The sequence below is a fragment of the Clinocottus analis genome, unplaced genomic scaffold, assembly GCF_023055335.1.
Source record: "Clinocottus analis isolate CAN_PGR_092001 unplaced genomic scaffold, fCliAna1.0.p SCAF_9, whole genome shotgun sequence".
Taxonomy (NCBI): domain Eukaryota; kingdom Metazoa; phylum Chordata; class Actinopteri; order Perciformes; family Cottidae; genus Clinocottus; species Clinocottus analis.
Window position 1 is genome coordinate 1608052 of NW_027176251.1, and position 19449 is coordinate 1627500.

General features: G+C 47.9%; 1 protein-coding gene across 9 annotated transcripts in view; it reads left to right on the forward strand.

The window, feature by feature from the left end:
• Positions 1 to 19449, forward strand: part of mef2d (myocyte enhancer factor 2d) — a 66281-nt gene that overhangs the window by 26553 nt on the left and 20279 nt on the right. For all 9 annotated transcript variants that reach the window (XM_068568990.1, XM_068568996.1, XM_068568997.1 and 6 more), the window contains exons 2-4: positions 1807 to 2220; positions 7512 to 7715; positions 14658 to 14792. In XM_068568990.1, the coding sequence (XP_068425091.1) occupies positions 2167 to 2220; positions 7512 to 7715; positions 14658 to 14792 (393 nt within the window). In that variant the 5' untranslated portion in view covers positions 1807 to 2166. The remainder of the gene's footprint in view (positions 1 to 1806; positions 2221 to 7511; positions 7716 to 14657; positions 14793 to 19449) is intronic.

The following is a 19449-nucleotide window of genomic DNA, read 5'->3' on the forward strand; positions in this document are numbered from 1 at the left end:
TTACACCATAGTGCAAGGTGTTTTTGAAAAGTACAAAAACAAAAGTTGACAAAAAATACGAGGAGGCCCCGCCTTCTCGTTTCACGGCGTTCCCCAGGGACCTAATCTGGGTCCTTTGCAGATTTCCCAAATTATCAGCACCATTCTTCCCCTACCAACGCGCTCGCTGCCATTGAGCTCGCAGGCGTCTTTACCGTCGGCTGATTGGCGCAGCCGACACCTCATTTGCCGCGCGCACAGCGGGAACCCGACGACGAGAGCGACCGCGCGGCGTGTCGGGCGGATCCGTGTTTCCTTTTCAAGACGCGCACTAACGAGGTGATCCACGTGCAGGAGTTGAAGAGGAGATGAAGAGGAGCAGAGGAGTCAGAGTGGGATTCCTTTATGTCAGACCCCCCGTGTGCTGAAGAGAGGGTTGGAGATGTCGCCGATGATTGGCGCTCTTGGCTTCCTCCCGCAGCTCGCCGTCTCCTCCGTCGATGCATAATTCATAAGCAACTCGTCGCCAAACCAAAGCCAGTTGCCTCCAAACGAAATGAAACGTCAGCATCATGACGGACAACTTCACATGCTTTTGTTTCCTAAGAATGGATGCGTCTAGAGGGCCTTCTTCTTCTTCTTCCTCTTCTTCTTCTTCTTCTTCTTCTTCTTCTTCTTCTTCTTCTTCTTCTTCTGCTTTCTCAGGTAGTGGGAATGCAAACAATGTCTGGGAGCCGGTGTGGTGTCTGTGCTCACGCCTCGCCGGATGCCTCAGCTCTGTAATGCTGCCACTTCCCTCTGTCGTGTGTGTGTGTGTGTGTGTGTGTGTGTGTGTGTGTGTGTGTGTGTGTGTGTGTGTGTGTGTGTGTGTGTGTGTGTGTGTGTGTGTGTGTATATATTTTTATATATATATATATATATATATATATATATTTTGAGCGTGCTATTTTTAAAAGCTGAACCACAAATAGTAGGATCAGGGCCTAAAACGGGCCTCTCCTCTGCTGCCGTTCCCCGGGCCGCGTCCGCCTTCTCATTCATTCATGAGTTTGCAGAAACAATCTGGGACCCGAAAACTATTTCTAATTTTTGCATTTAAACCGGACCCGTCCTCTTGTTCCTGATGGGTCTTCGTGGCCTTCGAACAGCCTCATTTCACGGTTAGTTAGCCGCACGGCTGAATCAGACGCGCCTTTTTTCACGCTCTCCGTCTTCTTCCGCGCGGCGCGAAATTAGGTCAGCGTTGCGTTTTAGGTAACGAGCAGAGAGGACCAACGCGGTGCGCTCGTCGTTGGCGACGCGTCCCGCTCACACCGGCTCCACGCCGCCGGCCGGCCGGCCATCCGGCTCTCGGGAACCCGTCTCGAGAGTCTTTTGAAAAAAAAATCCTCGTAAGAGAGCGTTTCATGTGTTTTTGAATGTAGAATATGTTGTCGGCGTGTCGGCTACAGGCCGGGGCAGCCGGGTGCCGCGGGCGACCAGCGGATCAGTGATGTGGCGGTGATGCCTCTAATGAAGCTGACACAGCACAGCCTCCCCGCTCGCTGGGCCCCCGAGGGCCTCCTACTGCGTGTAGAGCTCTAAACCCTCCTCCATCCGCCCTCCTCCATCCTCCCCCATTTACCTCTTTCCCCCCAATGTGCTTCCGATTTGATGGCGCCTCCAATGCTTTGCTGCATCATTTATTCTCTCGCTGCATACGAGGGGTCAAGGCAAAAACACAGTGTTTGTAGTCGCTAAAGTGGGTCACGGTATGCAAACAAAGCTCGCTCTCTCGCTCTCTCTCTCTCGTCTAATGAGTGCCTCTGTGTTGTTGTTGTTTTGCAGGAGCTGCCCAGCTGAGGTGAAGGGGAGGGCAGAGCATCCCCAGTTCAAGCCGGAGTGTGCATGACCTGCCCACCGGAGACGGGACCATGATCTGAAGAGGCCGGACACCCAAACGTCTTCCTCTCGTCCTCCTCCTCCCCGGTTCTTTTTTAAAATTTAATTTAATTTTTTTTTTACATTTCTCATTCGTGGTGACTCTCTGGCGTGACGGCCTCACCGCGTGCACGGAGAGGGCGACGCGACACATTTCTGAAGGAAGGAAGAAGCCGTCGGTGACCTCTGACCTCTGACCTTGCCGCAGACGCCCCTCCCTCCCCTCCCCCCTCCCCGTATCGCCCCTACCGCCGCCACACCGGAAACATGGGGAGGAAAAAGATCCAGATCCAGAGGATCACCGACGAGCGCAACAGACAGGTGAGCGCTGGCTCCGCGGTGACTTCCTGGTTTAGAGACAAACTGAAAACTGAACTGTTCCATTAAAGTGACCAGTTCAGATACTGGGAAGGTCGTGAGGCTCTTCTTCTCCAGCGCAGAACTAGCAACCTCCTGCTGTGGACGTGTGCTCGACACTTCAAAGAATCTATATATCAGAGTGAGAGAGAGAGAGAGGAGGCTATGTTTAGAATATCTCCACCTCTTTATCTCGCTATGACGGGGACCTGCAGCCGTTATCTAAGCCGCTCTTCAGAGACACCAGACTCCATTGACAAAACAAACTAAACAACGTAGAACACAGCAGCTGCTCGTCTACTGGCTAAAATGACGGTTTTTGTCAATGCACCCTGGTAGTTTGAGTTCATTAAACTCCACACTGTCCCTTTAAGACACGGCTGTCAAAGTAGCTTTATCAATATGATTATATTATGTGACTACATATCCCACAATGCATCTCCATCAGATCTAAGGAAGTTTCCTCTTGCGACTTCCCGTGCAGCACAAACACACAACCTGCTAGCATCGTGTTTTATGAGGCTCACGTGAATCACAGGGTTCATCTTCCTCCTCCTCTTCGTCCATACAGTGGAAAAGAGCAAGGAGGTACGACCCCCCCCCCCTCCCACACACACACACACACACACACACACTCACATCCCCTAAAACAACCCTCCCCTCCCGTCCTGGTCCCCCTGGTTACATCAGTGGCATTGTCAGAGAGGATGAAAGGCTAAATGATCCATCTAAAATGAGTCAACTGGTAAATGGGCTCCGCTCCATTGAGCAGATTGAGTAATGGACTTGACGTGCCCACCTTCAAATGAGAGAGGGAGAGGGACAACAAGACAGGGGGGGGCAGAAGGGAGAGAAATGAGGTGTCTGGAGAGAGAGGGGGAGAAAAAAAGAGAGAGAAAGAGGGTTTTTGGAAAATCATCCTCACTTTTCTCCTCATCGATCTTTGCAGGTTTATGGTTGTTTTTTTCCTAAAGAAGAGCAAAGTGAGCCTGCAGGGCTGTCAGAGTATGACGGCTCTGTATTCATCAAGCACACAATTGGACATAAAGGAGGAGGATGGAGGAGGAGGATGGAAGAGGAGGATGGGGGTGGCGAATGTTTCTGGTCGGGCAGGTTTTGGTTAATGGAGCCGACGTCTCCAATCCGGCGTGGAGTCAGTTTGTCGACGAGCGTCATCGACCGCTAACGAGCAGCGAACTGTTTGTCTTGTTTTTAATCGCTGCGGCAAAAAAATAAAACAAACAACAATAAACCAGATCATGAGAGGGGGGTGGGGGGTGATGACACGGCCTTAGAACCGAAACCGGCGTGCTCGTTTACGGCGAGGGTTCTTCTATCAGCGGCGCTCAGAACCCTGAGCTTTTGTTTTGAAGGGGAACGCGGCGCTGAGAGTTTAAGCCGGCAAAGAAATGAGCGTAATTGCTTGAGCTAATGAAACCGTACAGCTCCTGAAAGAGGAATATATATATATATATATATATTTCTACATAAATATATATAAGATTTAGTTTTGGAGCGCATGCAGCCCGTCACCCTCCTACGTGGTGATTGAGAGACGCAGCCATAAGCTCCTCAACACAAACGGCGTTCAGAGTGTGCGCCCCCGGCTGGAAACACGACAGCATCTCCAGCGACTCATTCCTCCTGGAGACAAAGACGAGGCCCGCAGGAGATGTTTGGCTTCATGTGGAGGATTTACTGTGTGTGTGTGTGTGTGTGTCACATTAAAGATAACGCAGAGAGGGTTGAATATTCACTGCGACAGTGTTTCTTCCGGAAATTAATTTAACGCCACGTAAGAGTTGTGCAACACTCAAAAGGGCATTACTCTTCTTTTTTTTTCAGCATCAGCACTAAAAGTTCTGCTCATTTTCTGCAGAGAGGCTGTCAGGTGAGACAGGTGGACAGGTGGAACGCGATGAGGGCGAGAGCAACATAGAGAGAGAGAGAGAAAAGACGACTCTGACTCCCAGCATGCATTTCAGTAGTCCGATTCAGGAGTACAAGACTCCGCGATGGAAAGCCGGTTTTAGTTCAAGCGGTTTGAATCCGTTGACTTTCAGATTAGTGGCGAGTTCAGCTGTGAGCCGAGGATCATGGGTATTGTAGTATTTGGAAACAAAGTAAGAAATGCATCGTCAGTAATTAATGGTCATATTATAAAGACAACAATTAATAACCCACAACTAACGGTCTTTACCAGAGTAAAACATCACAACGACACAACAGGTTGTGACACAAACAATTTGTAACACTGATAATTGGTCGCCGAACTGCATGCTGGGTACAGTTCGCCCTTGAAATTATTTTTATTTTTCTGCTTTCAGGCCATATTATCACTTTACACTTGTGCCTTATGACAACGGTGGCTCATTATACAGACAGCTGAGATTGTTCTGCAATGTTTGATACAACAGATGAATAAATATCTCGTATGAAAGTCCTTTAAAAGTGAAATTAAGAAATTATGTAAAATCGAGAAAATGGCCCTGAAGGGTTAAAAGAAGTTGGTAGAAACTCCTCACATAATCATCACACAGACGCGACCTCGCCAAGACACACACACACACACACACACACACACACACACACACACACACACACACACTGACCCCCTCCCTCTTATTCTTCAGTTGCCAATGGTTACCTGGCAATCTTCTGTCCTTAATGTCAATTACCTCCAGCTCGTTTATCCCTTCTGTGGCAAACGCTGGAGATCGAAACTGAGATCTAAAAGTCGCCGCCCCGCTGCCCGCTTCCTCTGGAAGGAGGAAGAAGAGGAAGAAGAGGGGGTTACTGAGACGTGTGTGTGTGTGTGTGTGTGTGTGTGTGTTCGCTGGTGGGCGACCTCAGTCAGGAGAGCAGTTGTTGTTGTTTGTGTCGGCTCATCTCTTCATCACCGACCGCCCTCATCGTCATCCTGCTCAGACGTAATATTGTGTGTGCGTGTGTGTGTGTGTGTGTGTGTGTGTGTGTGTGTGAGAGAGACACACAGAGAGATATGTAGATAGGCAGAGAGATAAAGATGGGGGGAGGGAGGTGATGGCAGGTGTGTGTGTGTTTGATGGCAGCAGTGTGTGTGTGTGTGTGTGTGTGTGTGTGTGTGTGATGAGGTGGGAAATGGGGGGCGGAAAGGGGAGGCAGGAGGGGAGTCAGTTGCCCATGGAAACGACCCCGATATAATTTGATTTGTGGCAGCAGGAAGCAATGAGCGAGGGAGGGAGGGAGGAGAGAAAACGAGGGCGAGAAAATGAGAGGTGAAGGAGGAGAGAGGCTTTAACATGTCGGGCGACAAGGTAAAAAACGAGGTAAAAAACTAAAATAAGCAGGAGATGGAAGGTCTCACGGTTTCCTCTCCTCTCTTCTCCTCCTCTCTTCCTCTCCTCCTCGTCGCTGTCCTGGTTCAATCCTTCTCAGAGAAACGTCTCTTTCCCAGCGATGCCGAAGTCGACACTGAAGAGAACGAACTCTCACGTCGCTCTCACGAGTGCAGAAACTTTGAGGAATGCAGAACACTAACAGGCCCCGCCCCCTTCACTCACTAACAGGCCCCGCCCACTTAACGTTCGTGTCATTAACATTGAGCAATAGTCTCCAGCAGCGAGATGTCTGGGTCAGTCCACGGTGGACTGGTCTCTGCTGGATCTGTAGAAACAGACCACTGTGGTGATGGAGGTCCATAGAGGACCAGGACTACACTGAGACCATAGAGGACCAGTTAAAGGTGGTCTTCTGGTTCGCCGTGCACAAAATGCACTTTGGTGGAAGTAAACGAGCAGAAACTAAATATTTGATGCTCTTCATTGTAGTTTTTGAGCAGTTTGAAAAATTTAGAGTCCCGAGTTGTCTGGCGCTCAACATCAGTTAGGTCTGATGGAAAAACAATTGCCGTGATGTCACCCTGTGGGGGCGTGGCCTAAAGAGCACGCTGCTCTGTAGGCCACGCCCACAGGGTGACATCACACTCTTCAGATCATTCCAGCATCCCGTCTGATCACACACACTCTATTTGCGTTTCTTTTTTAGCGCCATATCAAACACCAGATCTCACATCGCTACCTGAAGCCCACCACCACCTCATTCTCTCTCTCTCTCTCTCTCTCTCTCTCTCTCTCTCTCTCTCTCTCTCTCTCTCTCTCTCTCTCCATTTCTAAATCCCTCCGTCTCTCCGCTTGTGTCGCACTGTTTGTGCAACCCTGTGTGTTTTTAATCCAAGCGAAAGCCAAATCTCCCCGGATTGTAAATACCAGTTGGTTGCAGCGGGGAAGCGTCTCCGAAGCCAAGCCGGCAGACGACGAGGGACCCGGTTCTGTTCTGCTCGTTCACAACTGAGGGGGCGTGTGTGTGTGTGTGTGTGAGGAAAAGAGAGAAATAACGTGTGACAGATGGAGAGTGTGGAAGAGAGAGCGGGAGAGAGTGTGTGACATAGAAAGAGAGCATGGAAAAGAGCATAACGGAGTGTGAAAACGACAAGGAGAGTGTGTGTGTGTGTGTGTGTGTGTGTGTGTGTGTGTGTGTGTGTGTGTGTGTGTGTGTGTGTGTGTGTGTGTGTGTGTTTGTGTACTTGAAAGCGAGCACGTCCACACGCTGTGTCTAGAAGTCTGTTTCCTGAAGAACAAAGTCGTGATTTTTTTTCTGTCAAATACTGCAAAAACTCCCAGCCCTGAATGCATCACGATAAGAGATTTTAGGGTGTTTTTGAAAAGCAAAAAATAAAATACGAATTCTCCGTCTCTGGTCCAAGAGGATCTCTCGTTTATCTGTAAAGGAGACTCCTGTGGTTGTATAGAAGTCTAAGCTCCATGTGTTAAAGCTGCATTCTCTCTCCTGACCACCAGGGGGGCGACTCCTCTGATTCTTTTGTTTTCGGGGGACAGACAACATTACTACTCAGAAAAACTACTTAAATTTGGCATTTGACGTTTATTTACATGTATCTACCATTTAATCCATATAATCCTCTGCTTTTGTGAACCTTTAGTAAACCAATTCTATCACCAAACCAGCTTATACACATGAGTAAAGTTATGTTTTCACAAGAGATATGAAGAATTTCTAAAATCAAGCTTCAATTTTTCAGCTTTAGGACAATGGGGCTTCATTATATAGACGGCTGCAACTTTTGCTGTAGCACATGAGTATGTATCTCATATGCGAGTGTCTTTAAAAAGTGAATTTAAGAAATGATGTAAAATCCAGACAAAGGGCCTAATAGTGTGTAAAACATTCGCCGACGTATCGTCTCCTCCCTCCAGGTGACGTTCACCAAGAGGAAGTTCGGGCTGATGAAGAAGGCGTACGAGCTGAGCGTGCTGTGCGACTGCGAGATCGCGCTCATCATCTTCAACCACTCCAACAAGCTGTTCCAGTACGCCAGCACCGACATGGACAAAGTACTGCTGAAGTACACGGAGTACAACGAGCCGCACGAGAGCCGGACCAACGCCGACATCATCGAGGTAAAGCGAGGGAGGAAGGGGGGGGGGGTTGGCGAGAGGCAACCGATACCTTTGGAGCATTTTCATTGGTCGACGTGAGGTTGACGTGTGTGTGAAAGTTTGATTTAGTTTTAGTTGCTGTATTGTTGGTTGCTGTTCATTGTGGTCTTTGTTTGTTGTTGGTGTTCAGTGGGGTCATTGAAATCAGCCCGGTTCTTTTGAAGGCCGGTCTGGTGTTGCATTGTGGGTCAGCGGAAAACTTGTTGAAACTGGTTTTCACCTGGGTTTGATGTCCCCTTCTGCCCAAAAGATGTCTTCAATTTATTCACAAAGAAAGAGTTTCTTTGGGAGTCTCGCCGTCTCTTACTGCCTGTTACTGACGGCAGTTTGATTGACACCGCCAAGACCCGCCCTCCTCTGCCTCTGATTGGCTCGTACGTGTTTCCTTCTTGTGTATTGTTATTGACTTCGGAAGGAAAATGCACGTTGCCTTTTTTTTAAACTAAGATCACAGATGTTAAATGTTGATATGTTCCACTGATTTAATGAGAACATTGAGAAGTGGCCAGGTCCAGGTTTTTAAGTTGACCGTCTCCTGGCTGTAGCGCCCTGCGCCGGCTGCTCGGGTGCCACTCAAGCTTTTTAATGTCCCCAAAAACTGCTCCTGAAACATAATAAAGACGCAGTGAGTTCCTCTCCAGCGTCCCGGTCCCTGAGGAAGGATCCCGGAGAGGAAAAGGGGGGGAGGACGACATCTTTTAGTAAAAGTGTTGTTGAAGCAGTTTTGTAGGGTGAAGACCGAGAAAGCGCTGTCACTTCCGCTCTTCCTTTACACCCTCACTTCTTCCCTTTTCCCCTTTCCTGCCTCCTAATCTCCAGATTCACTCGGCCACGGCCGTTTCCTCCCTCCTTCCTCCTCCGTCTGTCTCAGAGTGTCAGCAGTAAAGCCCTGTCTGTGGGCTGTATCTCCATCTGCAGATGGCTCCTAAGTGTGTGTATGTGTGTGTGTGTGTGTGCGCGTGTGTGTTTGTGTGTGTGTGTGCGCGGGCCGTGACGGGGCGTTGGGCTGCTTCGGGCCACATCAGTTCAAGCTCCACTGGCCCTGTTTGTGTGCGTACATGTGTTTGTGTTTTCAAGTGTGTCACTCTTGTCTCTTTCCCTGTGTGTGTGTGTGTGTGTGTGTGTGTGTGTGTGTCTCTCTCTCTCTGCACGCTCTACAGCAGCCCATGAGAACGCCTCATACAATATTCAGTCCTGGTTAGCCTCTCGGTCGTGTGTCGGCTTCTATCTGTGTGTGTGTGTGTGTGTGTGTGTGTGTGTGTGTGTGTGTCCTACATGCAGCCTCCCTCCTTTACCGGGCCTGCTCCCCCCTTCCTCCCCTGCAGGCCAGGAGGCGTTCAGCATCTTCCCGGCGTTTGTCCTCAGCTGTCCCCTCTGCACTCGCCGCTCCGTTCAGAGCGCGTTAGCGTCGGCGGCGCCGGCCGTCTCCCCCGTTGACCCCGAAACGTTTTGCATCGGCGGCGGTGTTTTGTGATGGCGGAGACTGCACTCAGCCCAAAGTTAAACCTGCAGCTACACATTGTATTTAACGGTATTTTTAGTAGTGAAATGTGAAAGATTCAGCTCCAAAATGACTCAAGACTCTTATTTTGAAGGATAAGGTTGGATGAGTCCCCAGTACTTTTATGACTTCCTGTCTGTGGCCCGTTGTTTCCTACTGAATATATAAATCTTAAATAGCTGTTGTTGATGGTTTGACTCTGTGTTTGATTCCCATTTGTTTTCAATCTCACAGAGGTGTAAAGAAACGCCTTCGCTTCTCGAGAAGCTTTTATTGTGAAACATCGGCAGGAAACGTTGATTTTTCACCGACTGCTTTGAATTAATGTCACAATATGAAACGATCACTGTCGCATCAGGACAAACGGGGAAACGGCGAGAAACTCAAAAAAAGAAAAAGGGAAGAAAAAAAAGATAAAAATCAACACGTTGATGATAATTTCTCTGTAATTCCTGAAGCGAGATAATATCCTCACATCTCCGCTGGAGAACACGGTCACACGATGTTCTCCAAGTGCTGCAGAGTATAAATTATAAAGAGTAGATTTAGTCACGCAGGCAGGCACACATATAAACACACACACGCATAAACACACACACACACACACACACACATACACACACTCACACATACTACACACTCACACTCATGTGCTTTTAGAGTGTGTGTACTGTCACCCTGCATGTACTGTACATGCACGCTGCAATGTCTGTGTATGCTGAGAAGCACTTAGGTGTGTGTGTGTGTGTGTGTGTGTGTGTGTGTGTGTGTGTGTGTGTGTGTGTGTGTGTGCGCTTCCTCACATGGTTAAACATTCCTTTACTCCAGTGCATGACTGAGAGGCAATACATATGCACACACAGCTTCTCTATGAGATGCACGTGCTGCTTGAAAAGAGAGATTGTGTGTGTGTGTGTGTGTGTGTGTGTGTGTGTGTGTGTGTGTGTGTGTGTGTGTGTTCCTGCCAGGATGTGTTAATCCGCTTGACTGCAGATCCCAATCAGGGCAAGTATGGAAGAAGGAGAGAAATGCTAGAAGAGAGAAAGAAAGATGGCTAAAGAAAAGAGGGGGATGCCCTTTTTTTAAATATATTTTTCTTTCTTAGCGGCTCAAAGGTTCAGATCTCTCCAGCGAGCTTTGCTGAGAGGTCCAGTCCACCATACTGTCTGCTTTGAATCCTCATTGTTAGTTTAAATACTACATTTTATCACTTTTTACTGACGGAAACGGAGGGTCGATTGGAAGAGAGTCCTCGTTGTCAGACGAGCGTCTTTGCAGCGTCTCGCGGTCGAGGACTCGACACAGACGTCTTCTGAGTGTTTCGCCTCTCAAGTCCTGCATGAATGATTGATGGCCCTCCGGTGAAGGAGGACCAGGACTCCATTAAGAAGACACCGAGCGCTGAAAGTCCTCGACGATGTCGAATGTGAAGATCTGGAACCAAAAGTCTTCGCTAATGAAGCCGCCGCCCCCTTTTTGTTGTTCCACGAGCCAATCGAGACGCTTCGTCCTGAGTTTAGTGAAAAAGATTGAAATAATAAAAGATGATTCGGTATAAATCAGTGAAACGTTAACATTTAGTGTAAAAGTTGGGTTACAAGCCGCTACTACCTTCGGTGGGTGTCCCCGCTATAGCAAGCTAGCACTGCTGCTAGCTTACCGCTGCTACTGCCCGCGTCCCCGCTGCCAGAGTGGGGCGTCGAACCGGGGCTGGTCCGATGGTTGTCGGGGAACTAGCACCGGGTGCTAGTGGAGCGCTAGCGCGGAGCTAGCAGCAGCGATAGCTGGCTATAATGGATAGCTAGCGGGGAAATAGCAGCAGCGCTAGCTGGCTAAAGTGGGTTGTAACCCAACTTTTACGGTAATCTGTTTTTTGTCTCTTAAAAGGACACGAACAGCTACTTTTATTTAGTTTGTGGGTCTTTTTTACCAACAGGAGACATTTCAAGTTAATTTTGGACGCAGTCGTCATTCAATAAACACACAAAGATGCAAAAGAAGGCAACAATTTTTAAATGTTTTATTCGGAACCATCTCATCAAAGAAGACAACACGTTATTGTTTTATTCATACGGCCTTAAAATCACAACTCTGCCTCAGAGTTTTCACAGTCTAAATATTTTATTCGTAGACTCTGAAATGAGATGAAAGATTAAAACAAAGCAAACCTTTAAATAAAACCTCAGGAAGAAGAGAGGTGGGACCTCCCGGATGGACGGACGTGCTCAAACAGATCGCTCGGTGCACGAAGCGAAAATGATAAAAGAAATAATGAGGACTTTTATTGTGGAGGTCTTTGAGAATGTGTTATCGCTGCATTTGTTTGCAGCTGTTTTTTAATAAAACAAGTTTAGTAACATTATAGGGAGGAAGAGGAATCATGAAATGTAGCGGGGGACTTTTATTGTGAAGGATTTTCTAGGAAAATGTGTTTATCAGTGAATGAGTGGAGCCTTCTGAACAGATATTTAATAAAAAAAAACAAGTCCAATACTGCTAAAAAGAGAGAGCAGCAAACAATTATGTAGTCGAGGATAGAGGTTTGATAACCAGCCCGAGAAGAGAGCGAGGGATGAAGAGAGAGAGAGAGAAAGCTCTAGGAAACAGGAGGGCAAAAGAGGACAGGGATGGAGGGAGGGAAATGAGAGGATGAGAGGAAACGAGCGACCAGGGAGACTCTGATATGGAGACATTACAGAAAGAAAGAGATGTTAAGGGTGAAAAAACACAGAAGGACGAGTGAGACTTTGCGAGAGAGAGAGAGAGAGAGAGAGAGAGAGAGAGAGAGAGAGAGAGAGAGAGAGAGAGAGAGAGAGAGAGAGAGAGAGAGAGAGAGAGAGAGAGAGAGAGAGAGAGAGAGAGAGAGAGAGAGAGAGAGAGAGAGAGAGAGAGAGAGAGAGAGAGAGAGAGAGAGAGAGAGATGCGTTAAAGGAGGGAGAGAGCAGCAGCAGCAGCGTTTTTTAATGGCGAGCTGGAGACAGAGGTCGGGCGGGCGGGTGGGCGAGCGAGTCGGAGGGAGGGGGCGGGGCTTGACAGAAGCCGCAGCCAGTCAGAAGCCGGCGTGGCGCTCTGCAGGGTTTTCTTACCCTGGCAACACAATGGAGGGAGGGAGGGAGAGGGAGAGGGAGAGAGAGGGAGAGGGAGAGAGAGAGACGGGCAGCGGACAGGTGAACAGATGGCTGACTGAGAGACAAGCTGATCTCTGTGTGTGTGTGTGTGTGTGTGTGTGCGTGTGTGTTTTGAGATCAGGCCTGTAAACATCCGCGTTTTAGTTTCAACAAACTTTTTTGTTTTTATTACTTTAAAAAAATTAATGAATAAAACTTTTTTTCTTTTTTTCTGAACAATTGATGAACAAAATGTGACATGAAAAAAATGCAGTCCTCCATCACCTCCTCCATCACCTCCTTCACCCCTCCATAACGGCCTCCATCATTTCCCTTATCATGTCCTCCACGCCTCAATTACGTCCTCCATCAACTCCTCCACCCCTCAATCATGTTCTCCACGCCTCCATCACGTCCTCCATCATGTCCTCCATCACCTCCTCCACCCCTCCATCATGTCCTCCATCATGTCCATCACGCATCCATCACGTCCTCCATCAACTCCTCCACGCCTCCATCATGTCCTCCAGGACGCCTCCATCGCGTCCTCCATCACAACCTCCATCACGTCCTCCATGCCTCCATCACGTCCTCCACTCGGCCCTCGTCTTTGTTGGAGCCGTTTATGTATTTTAGTTTTCATTTGGTTCCTTTTATTCTCCGAATTCTTTCTTTCTTTTTTTAGGTCAGAACACGCGCACGCCGGCAGCCCGGTGTGTTTTCTCTGAACTGTGGACAACAAAGCGCGCTGACGGCGGCGGCGGCGGCGGCTGCCGTGCGTTTTTTTTTTTTTCTTCTTTTCTTTAATAACATTTGCATTAAAGCTGCAGATCAGAGCGCCGGCGAGACCGAACAGCAGAACCAGGCGACCGTCGCCGTGTCGGAACAAATCTCGTCTAATAAGCCGCTTCTGTCGGGAAGATAAAACGCCGCTGACGTGATGATGATGATAATAATAATAATGGCTTCCAGTTTTAATGAGATTCCTATCAAAGAGCGTTGTTATTAAAGCCGTGAAGTCTCTCCACCCTGACATCCACCCGGCCTCATTACCCTCCGGCCCTCACCTGGCTGCAGCCCGTAAGGAGGATTCTTCTTCCAGAGTTAAGCGCCGCTCTCTCCGGCTCTTCGCTTCCATGGAAAGTTTCCCGCCGGCTGAATTACACGGCGTTGAATCATCCTCGCTTCCGAGTGATTGTTCGCAGTGGGAGTCGTGGAACTTGTGCTTCTGTGTTAATCAGACCGCCACTAGACTGCACTCGACACGGCATAATTAATGAGAGGATGAAAAAGGGGCTGAGGTTCAGGATGCGACTTGACTTCAGAGCTCTGGAGAAAACACAATACATCAAGTGTGAAGTCTTAAAGACGTTTTAAATGTGAATCATGTGTGTTTTTCCTTCCATTTTTAGACATCCATTGATTTCCAAACGGTCTGAACATCAATTAGCAGACTCTTTAAAGTTTCCCGAGTTGTGCTAATCGAAGCTGTCATAATCAATACGAGTGTTTCTTATTAATATTATTCATCAGTAAACCCACTGCAGAGCAGCACACCCTTTATTTAAATGAGTTGAACTTTATCGTCATTATGCAACCCAAACGACATTAAAGACTTCACACAAAGGGAAACAACTTCTTCTTATTTGTCTTTGTCTTCTTCTTATTCGTCGTCTTCTTCCTCTTCTTCTTCTTCCTCTTCCACTGAGGGCTGAAGCTTGTATGTTTTCCAGAGGATCTCTCTGCTTGTCTGTGTGGTCAAAGGGTCAAAAGCTCCTTAACGCCAAATCTTGTTTAGCAGAATCCTCTCAAAATAAGAGTCTCTCTCTCTCTCGCTCGCTCGCTGCCGTTAGCCGCGTGCCTCTCACCCCCGTTCAGCTTCACAGCGTTTACCGAGCTGTTGATTGGCTCGCGTGTTGGAGGTGTGACTCCTCGCTGTGTCTGCAGCTCGGGTTCAAACGGTTCCTCCTTTTCTTTCCATACAGGGAAAAACAGACTTAGTCATGGAAAACCTGGAAAAGTCATGGAGCTTAAAAGTGGTTATTTCCAGGCCTGGAAAAGATGCTTTGGATGTATGGATGCAGTACCTTCCTGCAGGTGGCGCTATGACTCAGCATCCTGCAGGTGTCTTTATGTTGAGTTGCATTCGTCTATGTGTTTGTGTGAAAGGAAATTTTTATTTTTTGTGCGGGGTTAAAGTTGGGTCAACCCAAAAAGAAAGTGCATGGACAATGAAATGTAAACGTGCCTCCTCCTCCTCCTCCTCCTCTTCCTCTCTCTCTCTGGCCGCTTCAGACGTTGAGAAAGAAAGGCTTTAACGGCTGCAACAGCCCCGAGCCCGACGGAGACGACTCCATCGACCAGAGCCCGCTGACCGAGGAGAAGTACCGCAAGACGGAGGACCTGGACAGCCTCTTCAAGCGCTACGGCGTGAGTACCAGCACACTTCCTGTCACCGTGTCTAACCCGCCCTTCTTCTTCTTCTTCTTCTTCTTCCTCTTCTTCTTCTCTCTCTCTCTGTCCTCCTCCTCTTCTTCTTGTGGTTTTTGGGGGAAAACGAAGGCTCTGAACAAGAAAGAGCACCGGGACTCTGAGAGCCCAGAGCGCGAGGAGCCCTTCTCCCTCACCCCCCGCACTGAGGAGAAATACAAAAAAATTGACGAGGAGTTTGATAAAATGATGCAGAACTATAGGCTGTCAGTGAGTACCGCCCCCCCTCCCCCATCCCCTCTGTATAACCCCCTCCCCACCTCCTGCTGCTGACAACCAGAGGTTTTCTCGCTGCTGATGGCGGCCTGACTACTCACAGAGCACTCGCCTTCACTGCCTCCCACCCCCCACCCCCACCCACCTAATCCCGCCCCCACTAGCCTCCTTGCGGCGCGTAACTGGCCGGGTAACGTAAAGCCCACAGCGGGCGGCTGAAGGGTTAAAACTCGCACATCGTTTACTTCAACCAGCAAAAAGATATTCTTCAGTTTTATCAACACGGAACAAAGAGAGAAGTATTTTAGAAGAACTTTAATTAAGAGTTTAGCATCTTTGCTTGAAACATTTTATTAATTTCCTCTCAGATATTAATTGCTTCAGCTTTGTCTTCACGAGTCAGTTTCATAAACAATTTATTTTCATAGTCGCTTTTTTTTTTGCAAACCGTGCAACGCTCACCTGTAATGACAGATTTCACATCTGGTTTTAATTTAAAACAGACGGAGGGGTTATGTATGAAATACTGAGGAAAGAACGCAGCAGAACGCTAAATAAGACTCGATTATTCACCTGGAAACACAGCGAGGAGCATCCTCAGAGACACACAAACACACACAAGAGGAGGGTAAGTAGGTCCTCCAGTCTTCACAAAAGTGGGGTAGAGAAACAAATAAATATCCTTTAAATTATCCACAATAGAAACCCTCAGACTATTGCGTCTGAAGGTTTGTTACGCAGCTGCTGAAGGTGACGTCAAGGTGAAGCCCGGCCGGAACAAAGATCCTTTAAACTACAGCGACGCGTTGGCAACGTTATTACACGGCCCTCTCCTCAACTCGCCGAAGAAATCAGATTCAATCTGCTCCCCGTCACCCTGGAGAGCCGCTCGGCCCTCTGTGATTGGATGTCGCTACTGACTGGTAGCATCCCCTGTCGCCGCTAGCGGGTAGCGTCCCCATGCCACTTCTAGCGGGTAGCGTCCCTTGTCGACGCTAGCAGGTAGCGTCCCCATGCCACCTCTAGCGGGTAGCGTCCCCTGGCCATCTCCACCACGTAGCGTCCACCATGCCACCTTTAGCGGGTAGCGTCCTCTAACCACCTCTAGCGGGTAGCGTCCCCATGCCACCTCTAGCGGGTAGCCTCCCCTGGCCACCTCTAGCGGGTAGCGTCCCCATGCCACCTCTAGCGGGTAGCGTCCCCATGCCACCTCTAGCGGGTAGCGTCCCCATGCCACCTCTAGCGGGTAGCGTCCCCATGCCATCTCTAGCGGGTAGCGTCCCCATGCCATCTCTAGCGGGTAGCGTCCCCTGGCCACCTCTAGTGGGTAGCGTCCCCTGGCCACCTCTAGCGGGTAGCGTCCCCATGCCACCTCTAGCGGGTAACGTCCCCATGCCACCTCTAGCGGGTAGCGTCCCCATGCCATCTTTAGCGGGTAGCGTCCCCATGCCACCTCTAGCGGGTAGCGTCCCCATGCCGTCTCTAGCGGGTAGTGTCCCCATGCCACCTTTAGCGGGTAGCGTCCCCATGCCACCTCTAGCGGGTAGCGTCCCCTGGCTACCTCTAGCGGGTAGCGTCCCCATGCCACCTCTAGCGGGTAGCGTCCTCTAACCATCTCTAGCGGGCAGCGCCCCCTAGCTACCTCTAGCGGGTAGCGTCCCCATGCCATCTCCAGCGGGTAGCGTCCGCCACCGCCGCTTAGCCTGCACAGCTCACCTTCACACAGCGGAGGAAGCGTCCCCTCCCACCTCTCCTCCCCCTGCATCATAATCCCCAGCATGACAGCTAGGGGCCGGGATATACACGCTTAATCCTGCTCGTACTAAAATACCTCCCGAGGTAGGGAGCGCGTGGCGAGGGAAAGGGGGAGAGGGGCTTTTTATTTAACCGGAGGGTCTGTGGTTTGATCTTGTTCTGGCTCTGAGATTCTGGGTCGACAAATTGAATAAGAAATAGATTTCCTCTCGAACGAGCGGCTCCGCGGGCCGCAGCGGAGAGCCTGAGACGAATGTGCAGCTTTAAAATGCTGCTGGAGCTTCTCAGGTCATCGCTTCTCATTCAGGGCTTTCACCACCAAACACAATAAAACATCTGACTCGTTGTCTATCGGGCTGCTCGGGAGAAAATTCAAATATTATACATCGCAATATTTCTGACTGAATACCTCGATAAGGCAAAGTTAATGGGTTTTTACTGTTTGTGCTTTCATGAAATAGTTATTTTTAGATACATAATCAACACTAATGAGGATTTAATGGTGAATAATAAAGTAGCGTTCAGTATTCGTAGCCCACGTTGTTGAGCAGCACTTCAGGATCTTTACCTGTAGTTTCCTTTACAATCAGAAGTTTATTTTGAAAAGCCTAACGAGCATTAATGCAACATCGAGGCGCAACTTTCTTACATTGTATTATTATCATTATATTACTACTATAGCAGTATTCAGAGATCTATAATTAAATTATTGTTTCTGCAACATTTCATTCTTTCCTCCTCTGATATGTTCAATAAATGTGCCTCAGTATGCGATATAATAACCCTTTGGCCTTAATAGACTCAGCGCCGGAGGATAAACCACGTGCAGGAATATATTTTCCATCAGTAAATGCTAACGACCTTCGGGTTGAGGTCATTCTCACCACGAAAGCATTCTTAGCCGCTTTTCTATTTTATTCAAATATTAAGAAGAGCAAAACTTTAATTTACCAGTCAAGTGCCGCGACGTCTTGAGGTCAAACGTTTCGCTTTGTGTTCGGATCTCACAGCCGCTCAACAAACAGGATGTGACAGTCGTGAAGTTTGGATGAAAAATAATAATAATAAAAAACCCACTTTCAAAGGCTTCCAGGACGAGAGGGAACAGGGGAAGTAGGCCACGAGTTAAACGCCTTCTGATTCACCCTTGAATCCAGCAAACGGTGAAAGAGGCTCTTCCTCGCGGCCTGTTTGTTGTTCAGCTCGCAGCCCGAGGCGCTCAGGCGCTCGGCCGCTCTGCGTCAGACCTGCAGGACGGCGGCGCAGGGCCCGATTAACCCGCCTGCCCGCTCGCGAACCAGTCGGAGGCGTTGGATGTAAATTCACTTGGAATTTTCCAGAAACACGGATTAACGTTTAAAATGCACATTCAGAGGAGAAGTGACGGCTTTTATAAAAAAAAAATTAAAAAAATGTAATATCATTTTTTGGGTTAAGTCACCAATCCGACGTCTGATGTAGAAGGATGTAGTTCTGATGCTATTATAAAGTCTCTATTCCCAAAAAAAAGACCTGTAATTTCTCAATCTTTATTCATATGTTTTGGTGATTAGAAGTTAAATTGATGCCAACGTGAGAACATTTGAATAATTGAGGTCATTAATCCTCGTTCACCATCCGCCAATCACTCAATCATCCGATGTCACGCTTCATTAGTTTAACTGTTCAAATAATATTCACCGTAAACGCTGATCAGTGCTGCTAATTACTTTTTACTTTTCGTCGTCATAATAAACAACGTGCGTCTCATCAATTGTTTTATTTCATGAGGAATGTCAGAATAATGTGTTGCACATGCGTGGGATTTGACTCCACGAAGGTGCATAACAATAAACATAGAATAACACACTAATATAACAAAGACACTAATAAATACAGTAAACAACAAACAGATAAGAGTACTTTAGAAGTATATATGCATAAAGTCAAGAAAAGTTGTGCACCGCCTCAGCTAATATTTATTATTCCTCAATTTAGTTATTCATTCAGGTTTTCCAATAACCAAATACATCTGCAGAGGCGTCTTTATTTTGTCTGACAACACACCAGAGGTGTCGATATCCATCTTCTCCAGTGTTGACCCTCCTCCATCCCCTCTGCTCTCACCCTTCATCCCCCTTCATCATCATCACCCCCCGCTTGGCCAGTGTGCAGTGGTGCAGTGCTGTTAGCCTCTACCTTTAGCCGCTACCTTTAGCTTCTGCCTTTAGCCTCTACCTTCAGCCAATTACTCTACGCTGAGAAGACATATCAAAACATATTTTCCAAAAATCAGAACTTTATTGCTCCTTTTTAACAAAAGGTAAGCTCATATCTTTCACAATAAAAGCCCGAGACATATAGAACTCAAATTCATACGGCGCAATTTAGCATTAGCAATTTAGCTTTTAGCGAACTGGACGCCAATCCTGGTAGTTTGAATTTACTAAAGTTGGAATCTTTGCATCGCTGCTGGTAGGATTTTGTTTTGAAATTAATATATATATATATATATATATATATATATATATATATATATATATATTATATATATATATATATATATATATATATATTATTTTAGCATTTTCGTGTGCCTTATGTCAGACTATATTTCTCACTCCCAAATAAAGAAAACAACCAACGT